The 22,121-nt window shown below is 34.8% G+C and overlaps 1 protein-coding gene across 1 annotated transcript in view; it reads right to left on the bottom strand.

Moving 5' to 3' along the window:
- Positions 1-22,121, bottom strand: part of ATRNL1 (attractin like 1) — a 439,114-nt gene that overhangs the window by 309,437 nt on the left and 107,556 nt on the right. The window contains exons 18-19 of the mRNA XM_082285771.1: positions 17,385-17,603; positions 12,760-12,897 (exon numbers count right to left, since the gene is read on the bottom strand). Of these exons, the coding sequence (XP_082141897.1) occupies positions 12,760-12,897; positions 17,385-17,603 (357 nt within the window). The remainder of the gene's footprint in view (positions 1-12,759; positions 12,898-17,384; positions 17,604-22,121) is intronic.

The raw sequence follows: 22,121 nt of genomic DNA, 5'->3' as shown, positions 1-22,121 counted from the left end.
TTTCTTCGGTCTCAAATCGATCTATTTTTTATAGTAGCATAATAACACAGAAAAGAAAAAGTGAGTACTAACACAGTGCTGAGGACTGTGAGACAGAGAGAAAAGGTAAACAAAAGAGACAAATGTTTTGGATTTATGTCACTCACATATGGAACTTCAAGTCATAGTAAAATACAGACAATTTCACTCAACCTTGAACAACTCTACTGAGATCATGTGACCACTGGAAAGGCAATTTACTTTTTCTTGAAAAGCAACAGTCAAGCAATCTGGAAATCACAGGTGTCATCTCCTTAGCTTTCTGGACTAAACAGAAGTGGGATATTTATCCTAATAAACCCAGAAACAACAAACAGACTGATTATCAGTGGCAGAAATCAAAATTTAGTTTGGTTAAACTTAAAGACAACCTTCATCAATTAAAGGCTTGTATTTGTTCTTTAGCCATGTTTACTCTGGTAAAATAGCTCTGCAATGTTTGTATTTAATTACTACTTCTGTTCAAAGCATTCATCCTGAAAAGTGAACTGATTTCTTTTGGTTTTTTGTAATAAATACCTCTCAAGCAATCACAGTAAAGCTGTCTTTAATCATCAGCAACTAACAGTATAAAAACAGCTTGGAAAACCATAATTTTGTTTTATACAAGTAGATAATGAAAATGCAACACACAAGATTAACACTGAAAGACAGGATCTTTTTTCTTGTTGGGAGCTGAACAGAATCTTAAGCAACTATCAAGAGTCATGCTGTGCCTGAATCTCTCATGCCAATACTGAGCCACAGTACAGAATTTTTATAGCTTGCTCTTGGAACAATATGCATTTTCTACCAAAAAACATGCTGAACCAAAACATTGCCACATGAACTCACGAAATACAGCAGCACCAGTTTCATGTTTTCCATGTTAATTTGTTTGAAAACCTGAAACTTTTATACTACCTTTGAACACAGAAAACTGGAAAATTCCAGGTAGAAACGTTATTAAGAACATTTTATTGAGAGATAAGTTTAACATGTTATACTTATCAGTTTCCTTTTCATTCCTTCCACCTATTCATTTCATTTCTAAACATATGTTACCAAGAACGAAATAGCCTACAAATTTGACACTGGGTCACCCTGTAGATTTTAAGAGTTCAACTCAAAACTGAACTCTATATCTGATGTATATCACAGTTCTTTACATATTCAAACATTTACAGAGATTTTTCACAAGCCTACAAGATTCAAAATATTATTTCTTAAATTACTCTTAGTTTTCTCAGCTGTGAAGAGATTTCTCACATGAAAACACAACAGAAAATTAGAATGACTTAAAAAAGAAGTGATTTCAGATCTGACAGATTAAAACTTTTACTAGGTTTAGTAAAAACTAAAACAGTGAGTCTTGATAGTCATTTTCAAAGCAAAAATACAAAGCAAAGATTTTGGGTGCCTTCATGGTCTAATGTCATACTGAGATGTGTTTAAGACTTTTTCAGGCAATAAAAGGCCCAGTATTTATTATTATTATTATTTTGTGGTTTTAAATTTTCTTAAGACAGCAGCTTCTCTACTATTTTGGAAATTTTGGTCAAAAACCTCCTTTCATGAAAAGGCTGTTATTTTTCCCCTCATTCTCTCTAAAGAGAACACATTGAAAATTATAACAAAAAAAAATTATTATAAGGCAGTATGAAAAGCAAAACAATTTAAAAGCATTCAAAAGTTATTCACAGCAGCTTTAAATGTAAGAAAAAATTCCAATCTAAGGTGAAAAACATCTGAAGTCAACAACTGGTGATTGCAACTATTTGTGTGTATTTGGTCATTCAGAGTAAAAGCCCAAAGAAAAGAAATGACTTACACAATGTATCAGGCAAAAATGCCGCAAAATTTAAAGAAGTCAGCAAATCATTGCCCTCTGTTAGCCATTAGAAGGTACAAAATAAAACTGATTTTTAATGTACTCCATGGAAAGTGAGGCTTTTTTTGGCATTAGGTAACTAATGTGGTCTGACATTGTAATGTATTGCACTTAGCACTCAGAAAATGAAGACACAATCAAATGCAAGCAAACTGAAATGCCATTAGAAGGGGTTTTTCTGAGGATCTTCACTCAATTAGTTGAGGAATGAGCTGCAGGATGCCTCAAAATCTGTCTCCTCACCAGCAAGAGGGGGGTTCCCAAGCCCCCTTAGGGAGAGGGATGACCATTTCATTCCAAAACACTCACAGAAGGGGAGATGTAGAAATCAGAAACAAGCAAAATTGCTACTTTTTCTATAGCATTTGGGATGAGAAGACTGGCTTTAGTCAAAGGCTTATTTGAGGATCAAGTAACAGTGATTCAAGAAAATGTCATCTTCAACTTGCAGCTGCCTGCCCTCAGCACTGCCTGAGCCAGACACAGCATCCACATGAGCTCTTGACATCTCCTTCAATACAAGGTAAAATATGTTTGTTTATCAGAGGCTGACAAAATCAGTACATTCCTAGACAGCTGAAAGTTTCTAAATCATGCTCTGCCTATCTCCTCTAGGAACATAATTTGGAAACCAATGGATTTACACATTTCATTAGGAAGGTGAGCGTACTGATATAAAGCTCAGACAGCACATCAGAAATACATTTTATAAGCATTCCTTGCCACATCAAATAAATTTATGTCATGTAAACCTGAAAAAACCCCACAAAAATAAGAATGCAGAGCGATGTGTTCATCAATGTCAGAAACCATGTTCCACAAGAGCATGCAGGAGGACTAACATCAGTGAGAGCAAGAGAATTGTCATTAATCCTTGCAAATAGATTAAAGAAGCACAGAGATAGAGGAATATAATATAAATCAAACTGCTGTATCTCTTCAATATCTGTAAAAGCAATAAGTGGTGATCAATTAAAGGATGCCTGAATTCTAAGTTCTCAGGATAAGATGCTGAACAAGCACAAAATGCCTGCTACTTACAGAGATTAAGACAGCACAAGTCGTTCCTATTCTTTTTACTATTTCAGATATTTTTGTTGCATAGTAGACCTCAGAAATAGTTTAAATTAATGTATTTTTTATTTTTCTTTTTTAAAAAGCTGTCTTGTTCCCACTCCACTTGAGTAAACTACTGAATGGAGAAGTTACATTTATGCAAAGCAGCCTAGTGTAGCCATCAAGCTTAAGGAACAAAACTGTAGTTGATAAAATTGGTTACTGGTGATTTAACTACACAATTACACTGTGATTGTGCAGGATGGAAAGAAAACTTTCTTAGGCAAGAAAAATAAAAGGTCAGTAGTTCTCCAAAATCAACTCTTCCAACAGCAACCCTAAGCTGATGCTTGAACCAGTACTTTGCCATGCTGGTTGTTGCTAAAATCAGACCACTCCGCAATGAGACACACATCCTGGTTTAGGAAGTAAAATCAAATTTAGAGAGTCAAGAAATAGCTTAAAACTCTTGTACTTGACAGGAGGTTTACAAAAACCTTCTGTATGAAGCCAAGGAAAAAACATCAAAAATGTTAAACATGCTGAACAGGTATCCTGTCAAAACCTTATGAAATCCCACAGACACACAAATAATCTCTCTCTGGAGGTTAATCATGTTACATTCAACAGTTTCTTCTTTTTTTCTCTTACAAAATTATGAACATCTAAATGTCTGTTGATACTTGACAATGATACTTTCCTTGAAGTGGAACTCCAGGTCCTTCACCTAAGATTATTCTAAGCAGGTTATGGAATACAAATGCATCTATAAAAAGATTTCTAATTTTAGTTTGAGTTTTTTGTTTGAACTTACAATTAATTGTGCTCAAAATCATACTTTATAATTCAGCTCTAATCTACAAAAAAATCAAAAATAAAATTATATGCATGCACAAGAATTAACAGCATATGGAGAAGTTTGCTTAGCACATTTTGCTTGGCAGTCAAAAAAAACAGAACAGTAATTTTTAAAGATGTCTTTTTCCAAGTTCCTCAACTAAGTTTTTCCTATGGCAATCCACTCCTGGTTTAGTAGCAGAGGACCAATTTTGAATACATTCTGATAGAAGTGATTCTAGTTTAAGTTCATAACTAAGCCCAAACCACAGGCTTCACTCCATGGTCAGACTATCTTGAACACTGTTCAATAAACAGCATTCATTAAAGGACAGAAAATAAATGTTCAAATCACCTTTGGGGAAAAAGGTCTTCTTAAAAGTGTGTTTATTCTGACTACTCTAACAATCTCTGCAAAAAGCAATACAAAGCTTTTTTCTTATTGTGCTAGAATCCCTTTTTTTTGTGTTTCATATGAACCAAGATGCCTTTTTCCTTCTACTAAAACCAAACTCCAGCATTTTGGTTCATAGTAAGTGTTTTTATTCTATGATAAGGAATTTTGTTTAAAAAATCCCAGGAATTGATGTTATCTCTATTCAATACTAAAAGGTGAAAAATAAATTAAGGAAAACAAAACAAAACAAAACACCACTACTACTGCAAAATGGGATTTCATGACAGTCCCCTCATTCATCAAAACCTCTGGATATTTTGTTTGTACAGCATAAACAAAATTGTATTTTCTGCTGGAATTTAGAATGTGAGCTTTTCTTTGTCTGAATAATCGTAAATTACAGCTTTTTATCACAGAGTTTTGCTGTGAACTTGTGACCCATTGCTTCTGATAAACCAAGGTAGAAGCAAACAAGTTTTTTAATTTAGTTCCATATTCTAGTACCTGAAGATAGTACGAAGCACACCATACTCTCTTTTCCACTGATCTTCAACATTTACCTACTTTTATATAAAATGTCTTTATTCATCTAGGCTCCTGTGGTCTGTGTCATAAACATCCAATCCACTGAATATCCTTTTTTTCTCTGACTAACCTCAAAGTGCCTGGATTAAAAGAAACTTTTGATTTTTTTATTTCATACTTAGTCACTGTGAAAGGAGGGCTTCTAGAACACAGTATTTAACCTAATATAAAATTGCCTCTAAATTTTACACAGCTAATGATGGAATGCCAAATGCATGATCTTGCACCAGTGAAATCCATAAATACAATTCCCTACATGCTAGACATTAAAACAGCTAAGCAGAAAAACTATATAAAAACTCAGTATCCCAAGCTGCTATTTCATCCTCTAAGAAAGTCAAAGCTCCCATCAACTCACATGTGTTCTTAATTCTACTTCAGGAAGATGCAGAAGCAAATGCTTTTGCTGATGTTTATACTGCTAATTGAGGATATTTATGTTTCCCACACTTCTGGTTTTTCCAGCAGAAGTCAGTTAAAAGCTCTTTGCTCTCATTCTTAGCCCTAACTTAAACAGGACGCACCGCCCAAAAATATAAATTTTGGACCAGAAACCTTTTTGAAACAGAAATTGGTTGTAGAAGAAGAAAGTCCAAATTTACAGCTGTCTCTTGATAAAGTTTTAAATGCAAGATTTTATTTCTCCTTGCAATAAGCCGTTTTCTCAGGCCAACAAAACCTGCCTAACTTTGCCTGTTGAAAGTAGCATCATACAGTTCCTAATGCTGTTATACTCCAGGTGTTTTGAGACCAAAACTCATTGTACAGTGGTGGCATATTTGATATTTACTAAATAAAATTGTTCTTAAGGAAACAATTCCATTTTTAGGTTTACTGTCTTAAATAAAGTAATAAAAAAATTATATTCAGATGCTTTATATTCGATGCTTCCCTACCTGCTCTATGCAATCCCAAACTAAAGGTAATTTTAAAGCTACACAGTGATAGTGTTAAAGTGAATAATTAAGACTGCTGCCTTCTGTTCACCCATTGCTTAAATAACTTTTTGAAACCTTGAAAAATAAGTCTAAATGTAAATTACCAGGTACTTTTCTATCAACTACATAGACAACAGCATATTTTAGTTCAAAAAAACAAAGTGAATGCTAAATTGTTTTCCTTGTCACATTATCAACTTTTTCCTTCATGAAAGACAGGTTGCTTTCTGTAATGTGTGAAATTATGTAATTTTCTGTCCATATAATTTCATATACAAATGCTGTGTACATATTCATAGATATGTGTGTAGCTATATTTTGAGAATATTGCTGGGGAGCAAACAAAGGCTGTCTGTTTCCATTGTCCTGGGCTCTGTGGGCCAGTTTTCCTGGAATCTATTTCCAACTTGTTTTCTTTAGCACACTTCTCCTATTTTTCTATAGATAACCTTGTTCAAAATGATGCTTTTGTTCTTAAAAATCAGAATACATATTACCCAAGAGTATGTGCTTTAGAGTGGGTTTTGGTGTAAGCAGCCCATCCAAGGAACCCTACAATTACTTTTAAGTAATCAAACTGACCTTTTTTTTTTTTTTTAAAGTATCTAACATGCTGATTGTCCTTTGTGCTCTACAGGAACAGAACTCTCTCTGTTCTTAACAGTGCCCATGGTAGCCTTTAACATTATTTCTTTGGGAGAGACAGGAAAGGAAGGAAATCAGAATCAGCTCCTCCACAGAGGGTCATGATGAAAACACATTATGAAGGTTGCTACTGCTGAATAGGTAAAAATGATAGAAATAGTGCCAGAGAAAACTATTTGTAAAGTTACCCATTAGGCATCTTTCAAAGTTAGATAGAACCTAAAATCCAAGGAGACCTTTGTCAATCTGCTGCCAGGATGAGTTTAACATCTTTCTCATGCCTCACTTTCACAGACACTTGAAGTAATGACTTGTGGCACCCTTGGCCTCTTCTCTCAAAATCCCACATCTCAGCTGTCAGTAACTCAGCAGAATAATCATGTTTTCTGAGCAGCAAGATTTTAACACCATGGAAGATCCTCCTTAAGATATAACTCCAGTGTCAACACATCACTAATAAGTTTTATTTTTTATTCTTTTAACCAATACAAATAATCACAAATATGTATCTATGCAACTAATTTACTGCTGGGTTAAATTTCAGCCAAGTCCTTCACCTAAGGTAATTTAAAGTAACTCTGACAAGTTAATCTTTTATTGATACCTGTCTGATCTATTTTTTTTCATGTCTTGAGGCACTTCTGTAGATACATGCCAGTTGGGTGGCTCATGTCTAGATGACAAAGTTTATGTGGAATGCATGCAAGCAGCAGCATGTATAGATGTATGCACATGTGTACAAATACAGGTGATGCACACATGGTGTATATTCACTAAAAACATACTCACTTTTGTTAATAGTTGGACGTCTGGTAAAAAAATCAGATGTTTCCAGTAAAAGATTAACTTCACCTCTCCAAACAGAATGATGAAAAACCAAACATGGGGGGAAGCTGCTGCCTTTGGTATTGCAAATGTCCAATGTGTGGTAACAGAGAAGGGAAAAGATCTATAAAGGCAAAAGAAATGCTGCAGGCTTGCTTAAAAAAACCCCAACAGCCTGTGTGGTTGGAAGCTCTTGCAGGATGGTCATCAGTGTCTCAGGTGCCTTTTAGGGCTGCTCAGAGAACAAGCAGTGCAAAACAATGTTCCTGCCGTGCTGGGACTCACAATCTCCTTCTACTGCAAAAGCAACAATGGCAGGACAGTTCTGGGAAAACTGAATGCTGCTTGGGGTGTTATCCCTTTATTAAAAAAAAATGACAATACAGCAAAATGCTTACGTTATCTTATTATTATTAAATGTATTATACATTCATAGCATGTGTCATTAGTTACTGTAAAGAATTTTTTCCTGGCATCTCATAAATTGTAAGGACAATTTTTTAAAATACCATGCATAAAGAAAATGACAAGATGATAAGCAGCTAGAGCAATTTTTTTAACATTGAAAACTAAGTAGATGATTAATAAGTTTGAAAATAATACTAAAAAATGTCGCTAAGATGAAACAAAATTGTTCCAAGCCATCTCCCATAGTGTTTTATCTTGGTACTTTATGTGCAGTTTGTAGTACACATACAACTCTATTTTTTTCTAGAATTTCTATTTAAAAAAATCACATATTTTCCAGACATGCAGCACATAACAGAACAAGACCCTGAAGAAAACAAAACATCAAGAGAAACCACAAAGACAGCAAGCCAGGGCCTGTTCACACCTACAGTCAAAGCTGCTTTATTTCCAAAACCTATTAATATTCAAGGATGAATTTTCTATTACTGAATTTCAATATTCATGCCTTGAAAATCCTACCTCAAATGGGACTTGAGCAAAATCTAGAAAAAAAATTAATCAAAGTGATTTGGAATATCTGCCTTTGAGCTCTTCAATACCTGAGACTGAAAAGCTTCCCAGGTGTCCCACACCTGGAGGGCTCTTCCTGCTCAGGAACAGGGAAGGCTGAGCTGTGATTCTCTCTTCACCACAATATAGAATGTGCCTTATTCTGTTCATGACAGGTTTCATTACTTAAATATTTCTGGCACAGGCTGACAGCACTGAATTAGCACTCCAAGGACTACTCATGAATTTGCATGGCCTGGAAACCCAAACCTGTCTCTTCCCAGAGCACCCTATTCCTTCATGCTCAGAATTCACCTCTGCCTGCCCTTTTATTTTCTTCCACATTGAGGTGATTCTTTAAAAAGATGCTTATAACTTTACCTGATAACTTGGGGGGTACTATTTCTTCATGCTTTTCTTTGCCACACAGGGTTTTAGATTACAAATATTAAGCATGTGCACAGGGTCTGGACTTTCTAATTTGTGCACTACCATTTACTTCCAAGAAGGAAAGCAAATCTTTTTGTAAAACTAAAAGTATTTCATAATTTAAGGTAAGAAATAATTTTATTTTCTCTTGTGGCTACCTATTTCACACCACAGAGTACCTGAAACCATTTTAATTAGTATAAGAACAGATAACTAATAGATTACAGTCACAGAACTTCCCTTATCAAAAAAGACCCCTGCAACTTATTACTGATTTTTGTACAGAATGCAGCAGTGAATCAAATATAAAATAATTCAAACTATATATTTGTACAATGAAATATCAGAAAACTGAAGGAGCACATATATCTTTACTGCAAGCCACATCTTAGGACAACTGAATATAAAACTCATTTTTACACCAAGAGTACAAACTGTAACTCTCATTCTCTGTATTGAAAAGAGAGTTCAAGTGACAGAATTTAAATGAGTAATTGGTATTGGGCGTGTTTATTTCAAGAAGAAAAAGAACAGTAATAATTTATAAAAAATATGACCATTGACCCTCAGCAGCTGAGTTACTACACTTCTGACACAAATAAACCAGAGTCTCAGCTACAGAGGAAACCTGCATAGGATGGAAAACTTTTTAACTCCACAGTAACAAAAATGCTACAGATTCAAAAATAAGTAGTTTACTAATTACTAACTTAGTAACATTAAGGACCCAAAATATGGTAAATATCCATAGCCATGTGGCCATACACAGCTCATTATCCTAATATAATAAGGATACTTTCCTAATATAATCAGAATACTTTCTCTTTACTCAATACCTGCCTGATTTCTAGAGCTCAGACTCCAAGACACTACAGATTAGGACAGGGAAAAAATGTGTGAAATCAGCTAGTTCCCTGCCCATTTCTAACACTTGAGATGTTTGAAAATGTGAAAAGCATAGTATAAGTGATAATGCAGATTTCACAGCATATGTAGGTAGTCTTTCACAGTTTAACCAGTAGAAATTTTTCCTTGTATTCCACCTTAATCTTTCTTGTTACAACCTAATCCCATTACTTCCTCCTCAAGCAAAATGGGGGCGTGGGGGAAGGCACTTTATCATCTCTCTCTCTTTTCAGCTTCCCTTCATGCATTTGAAGCCTGTTATTATGCCTCCATCTTTTCTTTTTCCTTCTGTGAGGTTTGTCACATTTACTAAGCCTGCATCACATCAGGATGCAAAGCAAGTCCTTAGATCTGTTCTAAAGCTATTGAAATGTCAGCAATTACAGTGAGTGAAAATCCAGAAAAGTCATTTTTTTATCCATTCTTTAATCACAACTATTCAAAACCTTTTGAAACATGAATTATATCTTTTTCCTATAACAACTGTTACTCATTCCATAGTAATTTGATAGCATAACTCTATGCAATACCACTATAAATGTATCAGTTATCTGATGACAGTTGTTAAGCCACCATTAATACCAAAGTGGAAAAAAATTAGTTATATTTTAACAGAATTTTCCATCCCTGGACAGAGGTTGGATCAGAACTGATCACTCAGAGGTGGACAGTCACTTTTCAGGCTTTCTGAATGACCTCCTTGGAGTATAAACTGAAAGGATTTAGGAAACTATTGGCATAGTTAAGGAAAAAAGATAGAATTTTTCCAAGGACTGCAAGGCTTCCCATGTATGTCACACTCCTTCCTTTCAATATCAGGGACCTAAGGAACAACAAGAGCTAATGCAGCCTATAAAAAAAAGGAAGGTTTTCTTGCAAGTCATTTTAGTCTGTATTACCAGCAGTCAAACTAAGTCAGAGCTCAGATTTTACCTATAAGTACTTATATCATGACAGTAGAAAACATAATATGTGTACTGAATGCATGAGTACTTTTGTCAAGACACTGGGAAAAAGTCATTTTATGTCATGAGTATGTTAGGAAAATGATTTGCAGTTTTTGTCCCACAGCACACCACTTCACCTCTTCACTGCAGAGATGGAGTATAACCTGTCACCAGTTTTGACTGCTCTCCAACTCAAAACCAAGCTGTGCCCTTGTAGCTATAGCAACTTGATATATGAAGAATATTACAGTATTGCAGAGGTACTTGCAGAGTTATATTAATTATCTTGTCTTGCCTTTAAAAAGTTTCCAACCTGAGTCCTCAAAGAAATTACTCAGGAGCTCTGACAGAAAAATGCACCACGTGCTCAGCCAGCCATTGAACCAAAGGCTGAGTCTTAGAGGAAAACGAAAGTTGGTGGGGTCCAGCAGAAATTCAGCTGGAAGCAGCAAAGACACACAAGATGGAACTATAAGGATGACTGGTTTGGGTATTTTTTAGTTCCTTGTGAATTTTTTTTGTCCTTTAATTGGCTTTTTCATATAACTTCTGGCCTTATTTTCTCTTTATTTCGTTCACACTTAAGCTCAGCTTCTGACTGGGTTGCCCTTTCTCTCTTTATGTTTCTATTTTAATTATGGTTTTAATTTCCAGTCATGCTTAATTTTTTTCTGCATTACCAATAGCATTAGCAGAATGAAGGAGAAAAGAAACAGAACCATTACTTACTTTCTTTATGTTAGCACAGTGCCTGATCCCAGCTATGGTTCCAAAATCCTCTTAAATCCCAGTAACATTGATTTGACTTATCTGTGGGTCACTGGTATTTTTTTCCTGCAGAAATCCCTGGCCCACAATTTGGGCACATCTATCACATTACTCATGATACTGAAGAAAATCTAACAGTTCACAAGAACTACATCCTTCAAAATATCCTAAGGATGTAAACATATTTATTATTGGTTCTATACTAAAAATACAACTTAACAATGCAGAGAAAGCCTTGAAATAATAATCATTTTTATTTTTTAAAGCATTCTCTAGTTAAAATAGCTCCTGTTAAAATCATGTCTACCAATAAAAATATGCACTCTTACAGACTAGGTTTGAAAAAACAAGTTGTAAAATTTATAATTTTACTGGTCTTATAAATTGATTTTAGCCATTATTGCAGCACGCATATTTCACTAAAGGTGATGGAATGCTTATTTGGTTGATAGCTAATGTATCCCTGAAGAATAAAAGCTGTATGAATACATCATTTCTCCATGAACGTGATACAGACAGCAAAAGAACATTTTATCAACTTTAGGAGAAAAAGGAAACTATTAAGAATTATTTAAAGCATCATAAAGCCTCAGCAAAATGTTCAATTGTCAATAAGGGTAGACATTAATCTTTCTATCCCCTTGAACACAATTTTTACATATTGTGCTTGAGTTTAACAGATGTGAATCTTTACGCATTGCCTACTGCACATTCGAGTGCTGAGGAACCAACAAACCCTTAAAATGAATAAATATTCCTTGAGAAGCAAAGGTCTGGTTAAAGAAACATCAGTAGTGGAGAAGAAAAAGTCGTGGGACAAAACTTTCCAGCACCCTTCTAGATTCAAAGTCAGTCTTACTAAGTTCTCTTAGTGAATATATTACTCCTTCCACTATTCAGTTTCAAGGGAAGGAGTTACTGTCAACTTTAAAACCACCCATGCAAGTGAAAAAGGAGCTCTACAGCAATATCCAAAAACCATCTGGAGCTTGGACTTCATTCTCTCTTTCACTTGAAGGAGAATCCTCCAGTGCAGCAGTTTAAAAACTAAATCTTGAATAGGTATGGGTGCCTTGCCATCCTCAGCATACCAGGCCTTTTTGTTTCAACTATACACGAGTAAGACTTTTTGGTCTGTTAAATGTGTAATTTCTCCACTAGCATCACATATTTATACAAATCAGTGTTACCAGACATTATGGCAGATACTGAACTTTATTTATAAGTACCTTCTCACTGCCTCTAACAGGATTGCTTACATGAAATTTAATGATGTCTTTCTGAAATGACAGGATTTAAGGTGTTACTTCCAAGGGAGTTTCTTCCCCCTCCTGAGAGAGCAACAACTGCAAAATGATGACTCTGAATGAGATTCTCTTTAAATACATTATTCTGATTTAGAATCATTAATTTAGCTGATCAACTCATCAGTACTATTAAATAAACTTTAAACCTTTAAAGAAAAGTTAATTTCACATTACATTCAAAAGGTTACATTCACGTTACATAAAATGTTATTTTGATATTTTTCTTTTTCCTCCCAGTAGAAGGACTTACCTGTACACTGTCCTCCATTGGTGGGATCCCCATAATATCCTGGCATGCAGGTCTCACACTGTTTTCCTGTTGTTAGGTTTTTACACTGATCACAGACATTGCTGTTGATGCAGGTGCTGTGGCCATTACACTGGCAAGCTGGAATACAACATTTTTAATGTTTCATTACTAAACTGCTCCTCAGAACAAAATCATGCCCATTTGGCCACAAAATTGTAGTAGAACGTGATTCTGAGTTTAGTCCTGACTAATATTTGCACTTTGACACACAAGCTCTTTAAAACAGCATTGCAACACAACATGAATTCACACCAAAGCTGACTCTATAGTGACATGTGAGTTTTAAGGGACTTTTTGTGAGAAAGGGGTTTTTTTGCCATTGAAATAATTGAATCCAGTCCTTATAGCTTTAAAATGCTGTCCAGTCACTTCAGAAATCTCTGAAGAGGTAGTAAGTCCCTAACTGAGACTCCATGAAAACCCCAATACCTACATGCAAATGTGAAGCATTTGAAAGCCTACTGTGATGGAGAACATGAACTCAAAGCTAAACATATGTAGTAGGGAGAGAGAACTTCCAAAATAAATTAACTAAATATCATCTTACTTTTAATTGTCCTGACCCTCATGAGCTTTGGCATATAAAGCCATTTTAAGGACATCAGGACCACATCAAATAGCTCCAGTCCCTCCTCACTACAGTCAATTTTGGTGAAATTAAAAAAACTGGATTCCTACTGACATAATTTTTTCACACCTGAACTTGTAAGCATAAAATTGCTTTTTGTCAAATAACATCACTATAAACCACTGATCTTGCAGCAGAGCTCCACTCAAGAGCTTCACATTTTGGGGAAACTCAGAAAGCACTGATCACTCCTGCAGCAAAATCACAATGTGAATCCTGCCAGAATCATTGATCCTTCTGCCAGGTTTTGAAGGATGACCGCTCTATAGAGTGCAACTTCAGAGCTCTTGGTGCCCAGCAGATTAGTAATCTGTCAATTACAGCAGCTTGTCAAATGTCAAACCACATCAGACCTGTCAATTCCTCAGCACCAAAGGGGGTGGAAGAATTGGAAGAGGACAGCTATCACAGTAAGATTTTATTATTTTTTTTTAAATTTGGATTTTTAATCTAAATTTCACAGTGATTGGTGTCTTGGCTAGGGGGAAAAAAAAGGGATACTCACTGCATGATATAAAAGTTTTTAGAGCTGTTTTATAATTTAGTAGCTTAATATATTTATAGCCATTGCCAGACTTGGCTCATAAACCATTAAAACCTCCCAAGCTGACAATCTCTTCTTTCTTCCAAACAAGTATCAAACATTTCTGTACTATTAAGTTTTCTCACTATCTTGAATAAATCTCTTCAGAAATTACAAGCCTTATTCTCCCCAAGAATACTTGATTTTTAGACACCTTTGTGGTGTCTCCCTCTGCTGCAGTTTGTTGCCATTCTCAGGAAAAGCTACATAAAAGTACCATGAGTTGCATCTCCATTCTGGGGTTTGTGTGCATGTCTTACACATTAAATTACTTAAAACAAAAGTTAAAAAAAAATACAGCCCAATAAGCCAAAAGTAAAAACAAAGAGTACATTAAATAGGTGTTCCATTGAACAATTAAGATTGCCTAATTAAGACTATATCATAGTCTAGGAAAAATGCTTAATATTGATATTCTCTAACTATTGGGCCATTGACTTATAAATTTTCTATTTTTCCTAATGTTTAGTTTTGTATTTCTCTTTTTTTGTGTTATCTATAGGGTGATGACAGCAACCTTACTTGTAAATTTTCGCTTTCTGCAAGTCATAATATTATCTGGTCATATATGACAGCTCTGAATTCTTATGTTTTGTTGAGTCAAAGAAAATGGAAGAGATTTTTAAAACAAATTCAAAAAAATATATACACAATAAGAAGCAATGCAACCCACAATTGACATGCCACACCATTGAAAAATTACACTATATAATTGCTGATTTCCCTAAAAATACGTATCCTGTTGAGAAAAGTCAGAAGTGCACAGTTCAATAAACTTCAAAGCTGGTTCAGTGCAATCAAACTGGAGACATCAGTATTAAATAATTAAAATAGTCATTAAAATAATGAGACACCATAATGACCATTAAGTAAGAATTAGGAGTTAAATTTGTAAAAGTTCTTTTTTCCTTAAGTCCTTTTAATGTACATCACTGGCAGCAACAAAGTCATTTTCCTCACACACAAAAATGTACTTTAGCTGAATCCTCAGTGAGGCTGCCCTGGAGAGAAGCAATTTTATGTCTAATTTGCTTTGGACCTCTGTGTTGAAACAGCTGATAAAGCTGACAATTGCCGATAATTATAGTTTTAAGAAAATACTTACAACTAGGAAAATTTATGAAAAGGGTGTCTGCATTACAATATGGATCTAGTGTAAAGATACTTCATCTAGTTTTAAACAAACTAGTTAGAAACTACTCACAGTGCTTTTCAGAGGAGAAATTTAGACTTTAAAGAAAAACTTGGGCTTGCAGTCTACCTAAACCTTTCTTCTCAAGGGATAAATGTCAAAGATATTTTTCTTTTCTTTTTATATATGTTATTTGCAATTTTATTTATAAAAAATGGTTCAGTTAAACTAAGAATCTGATGAAAATAAAATTTCTGATCAAAAGAAATACTATGACAGCTTTTTGGAAGCCTATTGATTTCAAAGTGACCAGTCACAAAAACAAACATTTTCCCTACTGCCTGATGAATACTAATCTTAAAGTTTTGAACAAACAGAAAATGAGAAGGAATTTAAAATTTTTGTCATCAGCACAATTGCCTAGAGGCACTAAAAGGAGGGTAGATATGGACTACAAGGAAAAATAAGTGCATGCCTGAATGAACATGGATGGTTCAGCCAACTACTCATCAATGTGGCAGGATAATCTCCAAACTGCATGGTATAAACCATGCATTTTTATTTTTATCCTAACTGCAAACTGCTCAGTAGGCTTACATAGACTTAGTCTAATTCTATCTTGCTTCAAGTACATCAAATGATTGCTGTGCTAAGAATAAACTGTGTTGGTATAATCCATTAAAGAAAATATTCTGTAAAAATGAAAACAAAATCTTAGGAACAAAACCTCCAGCATAAACAGAGCAAAATGAAATTTCACATCAATTGAGATTTTAATGCTGTGATTCTGTAGTATTTTTCCCTTAAATTTACAGAACTAGGGAATCTTAAACTGAAGTGGAACTTTAGTAAATTCTTGGTAAGAACATACAATGAATACAGAACTTTATCCAAGAAGAATGAATATTAAACACAGTAATGAAGTTCTTCTGACTCAAAGAGTTTAGACAAACATTATATTTGCCTATTACAACTTCACTAGTGGTAGAAACTTGTGTACTAAACTTGTTGTACTAAAAAGTTAACAATGCACTTATCAACATATACTTATTTTAACATACAGACTAAATAACAACAGAATGTCATTCTATTCTTTCCAGAAACATACTAGAGTCTTCTTTGTTCAAGAAATGGTATGAGACTATCTGAAATTTTCTTTGGTTTTAACTCAAAATATTCAACAATGGGTTTGTTTTGGTTTTACATTTCATTTCATTACTCTAAGACTTTAAAAAACCCCCACTCTATATATATATATGCATCCACTCAGAGAGAATAAACTGACAAAAAAAGCAGCCAAGAAAGCAAACACAGCTGCATGTACCCATAAAAGGATTGATCCTTGAGAAGCTCCAGCTTCCAAAATTATCAGCAGTAGAACACTTCTGGAAAAATAACTTTAGCACGGTTACACTACGTATTCTAAAAAAAAAAAAATGAAACCAAAGTTTCCAAGCTGCCTTTTCAACTGTTATTATTTATTGTAAATGACTACTGGAGGGCTGTCAAAGTCCCCAGCAAGCTTTTCATTTGCCTGCAGTCCTCCACTGCTGCTTCCATGCTCTGCTGTCAGGGTTGGAGGATTTCCACACAGGAGGCTGCATCAGCACAGCTTTCACTGTTTTATAGCACCTGGTATCTTCCTTATTTTTCCGATGAACTCCAAAATTAAAATACTGCAATCAGACTGGTATGGCTTAAATTTAGGCTTCAGAGATTCTCTTTAAGGCTACAAAAGCACAGATTCTATTCACTCTGACTGTCTAAAAGATCAGCTGGAAGCACAGCTCAGGTATTTGGCAGTCCTCCATTCTCACAGTCAGCTGGACTTGTCATGAGCAGGAGGGAAACTTCTGCCCATCAGTAGTCTCCTATGGATAACTTCTCCCCAGTTCCACTCCTTGGTGGATACAGAAGCCAGAAGAAAGCAAGAGCTGAAGAAAATTCATATACCTTGATTTCTAAAAGTGGAGGGATAGGGTGGGTAAAAACTTATTTACAAATAAATGACAGTTTTGGCTAAACTCCTTGCATTGCATTTCACATGTCAGCTTACACTTGTGTTCAGCAGACAGAGACTAACAAACTATATATTTAAGAAATATTTTGGAACAAACAAATCTTTCATGAAAATGCTATTTGCATTAATTAGAACAACTATGTTATTTTTGTGTGGTTAAACTCTTATTTCATATATAAGAAAGAACAGAAGCAAACATTACCTGGACACTGGATAAAAGACCACTCATAATTTTTTTCTTTGGGGCAAAGAGTAGCATCAAGCACCATTTCATTGGAGTGCACACTGACAGCCTTCATTGGGCCTCTTGAGGAGCCTTCCAAGCACTGTCCTTTGCCAGTGTTACTGGGATCATTGCACCATCCACACCCCGGCTGTTCCAAACACTGTCCACAAGTCCTCAGCCCAGAGCAGTTTTGAGCTTTAGTACATGGAATACAATATTAATGCATTGTCTTTTAAATAAGATGCTTGGATTTTACAATAGGTGATGAAGAGACAACGTAGCACTTCTTTTTCCTTGTGCAAATTAAAATTAAAAAATAATCAGTAGTACTAGTAAGAATATCTCAGTTTTCATTAAAAGTAGTACTTCCTCAAAGACCACAAAACACACAGCAGGTGTTTCTAACACCCCAATGCAACAATAAAGATTTCAAATCAACAAAGATAATGAAGCAGAATACTGCACATCTTCATTAGACACACAAGAAAATATATATTCTTTACTTATTATTAATATATTATTTATTACTAATTTTACTGAATCAGAAAACTCTAGAATTCAATACAAGGTCAATAAACCAAATAAGAGTAATAACATTTATAAATACAAAAAAACCCATAGGATCATTCAAATTCAAACCAAAAATTATTTTGGGCATAAAGTACCTCTGGATCTCACCTGAGTATTCGCCTACAAATATGACTTAGTTTTCTTACATACAGCTTTTGAAACAAGCCAGCATACTACACATCTCCAGCTACAAGTCATAATTCAGTTCCATTTAAATTAACTATATCTTAAGGTTCTCATCAGCTAATCAGGTTTCATTTCTTAAATTGCATTCCAAAATTCAAATCTCCCTATAGATCTTTTATACTCTATTCTTAAAATAATTAAAGTCTTCCTCATATTTTAAATCTCTTTAGAACCAATAAAATTCCTATTCTGAAGTTACTGTCATTTTTTATTAATAAGAAATTAACATTTTAGTAACTTCAGAAATACCATTAAAGTTCCCAAGCTTCTTTAAGCTTTTTCAGATACATCTTAGTTTTTTTAATTACTGTTGTAACACTGAACCAAATTAACATCAGACTCACTCAAACATTGATCACTATGGGTCCCTGTCTCTACTCACATTAACTTTACAGGCTTTCAAAATTAAATTTTAAAAGCATGCATGAATGTAAGCTCCTGCTGTGAAGCCAGAATTATCTAAGTTTCTTTTTAAAAAGAAGAAAGTAATTTAAAGATTCCCAAAGTTATTGTGAAGGAAACTCAAATGGCTTCTACATGAGGGTAACCTCTCAATTTGGCTCAGCTGCAGCCAGGACACTGCATCCAAATAATGTTCACAGTTACCTGGACTCCTCTGGTCCACACAAGGAATACTAAGCAGAATAATTTCATTGCTAACTGAATTAACTGAGAGCAGAATGAAGTTAGCTCCTCTGACTTCAGGAACTATTAAAATTGTTTAAGAGTAATGAAAGCTGTAAAAAGAAAATATACTGCACAGTCTAAAGATACCTGCAGATATCAGGAAAACAGACAGTGAAGAATCTGAGTGAATCTCAAAAGGATTTTAACAGCACAGAAAGCTGAAGCAAGAGCTCTTCATCAGACTTGGAAGAATCCAAACAGGAGGAAATGTTTCAAGTTTCCCAAATATGGAAAACAGCAGGGGCGGGAGAAGGCCAACTGCTGTTGCAAACTGTCAAACGTGAACAATCGGTTTTAAACCACCAGAGCTGAAACTGAATGATACAAATTTGGGCTTTTGAATACATTAGAAGATCAGCAGAGAAATAAAGACAATCATTCTGCACTGGCTGGCTTGCCCTTTCAGAGATGCACTCTAAACAATCCAAACAAATTTCATGCTGCTATTTATACTCATGCTGCTATTTATAAAGCTCTCAAGTATCAGCTGCACTATCTTCACAGAAGATAAAACAGAACCAAAACTGAAAATCCTCTTCTATTCTCTGTAGCAGCATTCAGCTGAAAAACTGAAGAGAGCTGAGAAGCAATCGTTGATGGAAGAAGGAGATATTCAAGCAGTAATTTTGTTTTATTTGAAATTCTAGAGTTGGTCCAAGATTGTTCAACTGTCAGCTATTCAATCAGAAGTCATAATGGATGGAAGATGTAGGGAAGAGTGAATATGCAGGTTTTTGGCAAGTAGGTATTAAAATGACAGTATGTCACCAATGAAACAGCGTTCCTCACTTTAATTCCAAGTTGTGAAAATAAATGTGAAGTTCTTAGTTGTTATTTTTTTGTATTTTAAATCATACATGGTTGTCTGAATTTTTTTTCATTCAGAGCAGAACATCCAAAAACTCAGAAATTACTCATTCAAAATAAAAAATAAAATTTTAAAAATAAGGAGGATTTTTTAAAGGTATAGTTACGATCCCTTCTTCAAGTAGAAACACTACCCCTTGATAAGGGAATCCACTTAATACTTCATTACTTCAGCAGCAATAATGATACATCTACCTAATAAAATTTTCAAGTCATTTAGACTAAAACAATGGCAGAACCATGCTTCATTTGGACATGCATTTTCTTGTTTAAATGCAAAATATCAGATGCTATAAAACTCTGGGAAAACTGCTTACAGACACAGAATCTTGTTTTTTTTTCTAATTTGTTGAATAGAAAATACATTTTCATACAAAATTGCCTTTACATAATGTTGAATTGCTATACAGCAAATCCCTTTTGCCTTACTTAATATAAACTTTTATACACCTGACAAAAATGACAATCAAATTAAAAACAATTTCTTATGTTTCCCAAACAAATTGAATCAGTGTGATGTGCAAACACTACACGAAGAGAAAAACTGAATTGAAAGTTCAGGCTGACATAATATCTGCTAGTTTAAAAACATAAGCATCATTCATGTGGTATTCTGTCAATTTTATCTCCAGATTTTCAATGTACTTATGTTCTGCTACAACTCACTCTCAATATTTTATAAGTTACAAAATTGATTCCTATATAGGAGAGGGGAAAAAAAGTTCTGTGAATGGTTATGAGAGGGAATGGTTATGTCACTACAGAATTATTATTCCAAACACATGGATGGAGATGAAGTGTTCCTATTACACTGAATTTGGGCACGAGAACCTGGATTAATACCTGAAACTTACCAACTAAGCCAAAAAGTTTACCAGAACAGCTCAACATGGTCCTGGTTCATTATATTCTATGATTATTAAGGATGAACAAGAAATCTCAATTAGAGGAATACAGGCTCTTGGCCAGTTTAGCCTGGAAGAAAGGCTTTCCTATGCCTTATTTCTCTTTAACCCAGATATGCAGTGGCTTGGTACATACAGCTCTTTTTCCTCTCCTAAGACTAGAATATGTCAATGGTTGCTATTATCGACACATCAAGAACTTATTTTACATAATATTTTCCTGAGGCTTAGGTGAAAGCAAGTAACTGCCTTTTGTGCTCTTCAGGGATTTTTAAATTTATATCCACAACCTATCAAATGGAATCATGATCTAATTATGATCCTGAAAGCAAGTTGCTTGTTGTTGTCAAGATCATCAATGCTGTCACAAGATACACTGAAATAAAATGTTCCAGGGGCTTTGATAACAAGAGACCCTTAAGGAGAGAGAAAGGAAATCAGAAGTAACCAGAGAAACTCTCTTAAAGTAGAGCAATAAGAAGAGTCCAATGGTACACTTCACAAATCCTGAAGGACAGTAAAATTCTAAGAACCAGTCTTCTGTACAGTGGCGAGTGAAGAACTGTTCTAAATAAATCTCAACTAAGACAAGAATCTAAGCACCAGGCAGCTCACTCCAGCATCTACATCAATTATGCCACCAATAAACCCTGGAACTGCATGCGGCTGACTCTGGTCACTCCCAGCTTGGGAAGGAGCAGCTTTGGCCGATACATTGGAAACTCCTTTGAGGAGATAGCCATTCTCCTCAAGAGCCATTGCATCAAGTTCTGATGAAATGTGCTTCAAAATGGGACATCCAGGGAGTAACTTTACTCCTTGACAAAGTAAGAAATCACTTTCCTCTTGTCCCCAAAGGATGAAATGGGCAACCTTGAACATTAATGGAGACTGACCCAGTCTGATCACACAGGACAAAAGTTTTCTGTACCTCCTCTACCTGCCTTATGGCAGAATTCCTCCTGCTTCCATACAGAGGATGAACAAGGGTTAATAATCAGGGATCAAGCGTTAATAATCCCCATTTGCAAGGGAGAAGAATCTAAGGAAGACCAAGATCATCTGTTTTGCATTTGTGTTACAATATTCTCAAGACTACTACTATCATTATTAAAACTTTGTTTTTATCTTTGCATGCTAGGAAAATGGTATAGGTTGAATCTGAAAAAAAATAAATCAGAAAATTTAAGTCTTTAAAAATCGAGCACGCTTCCTTTTCTTAATAACTTGATATTGCGTAAGTCTAAGTTCTACATATTGGTTATCTAATTTTAACAGTATCCTGTTCCAGCTCACAGCCATTGTTTGTCACACTAACACTGGTCATACAAACAACCACGGTAATTTTTCTCTCTCTGAAAAGAATAAATACTTTTTCACAGTTTCAAAAGAATAAATATATTTCATCATCAAATTGCCAGCACTTTATCTGTATCTAGGAAATGCATACTCAGCATTGACTTCTCACATTAGTAGCTATATAGGGTCATTCACTTGA

Source organism: Coloeus monedula, assembly GCF_965178545.1.
Source record: "Coloeus monedula genome assembly, chromosome: 8".
Lineage (NCBI taxonomy): Eukaryota > Metazoa > Chordata > Aves > Passeriformes > Corvidae > Coloeus > Coloeus monedula.
The sequence above is the reverse complement of the archived record's forward strand: the minus strand, read 5'-3'. Positions and strand labels throughout refer to the sequence as shown.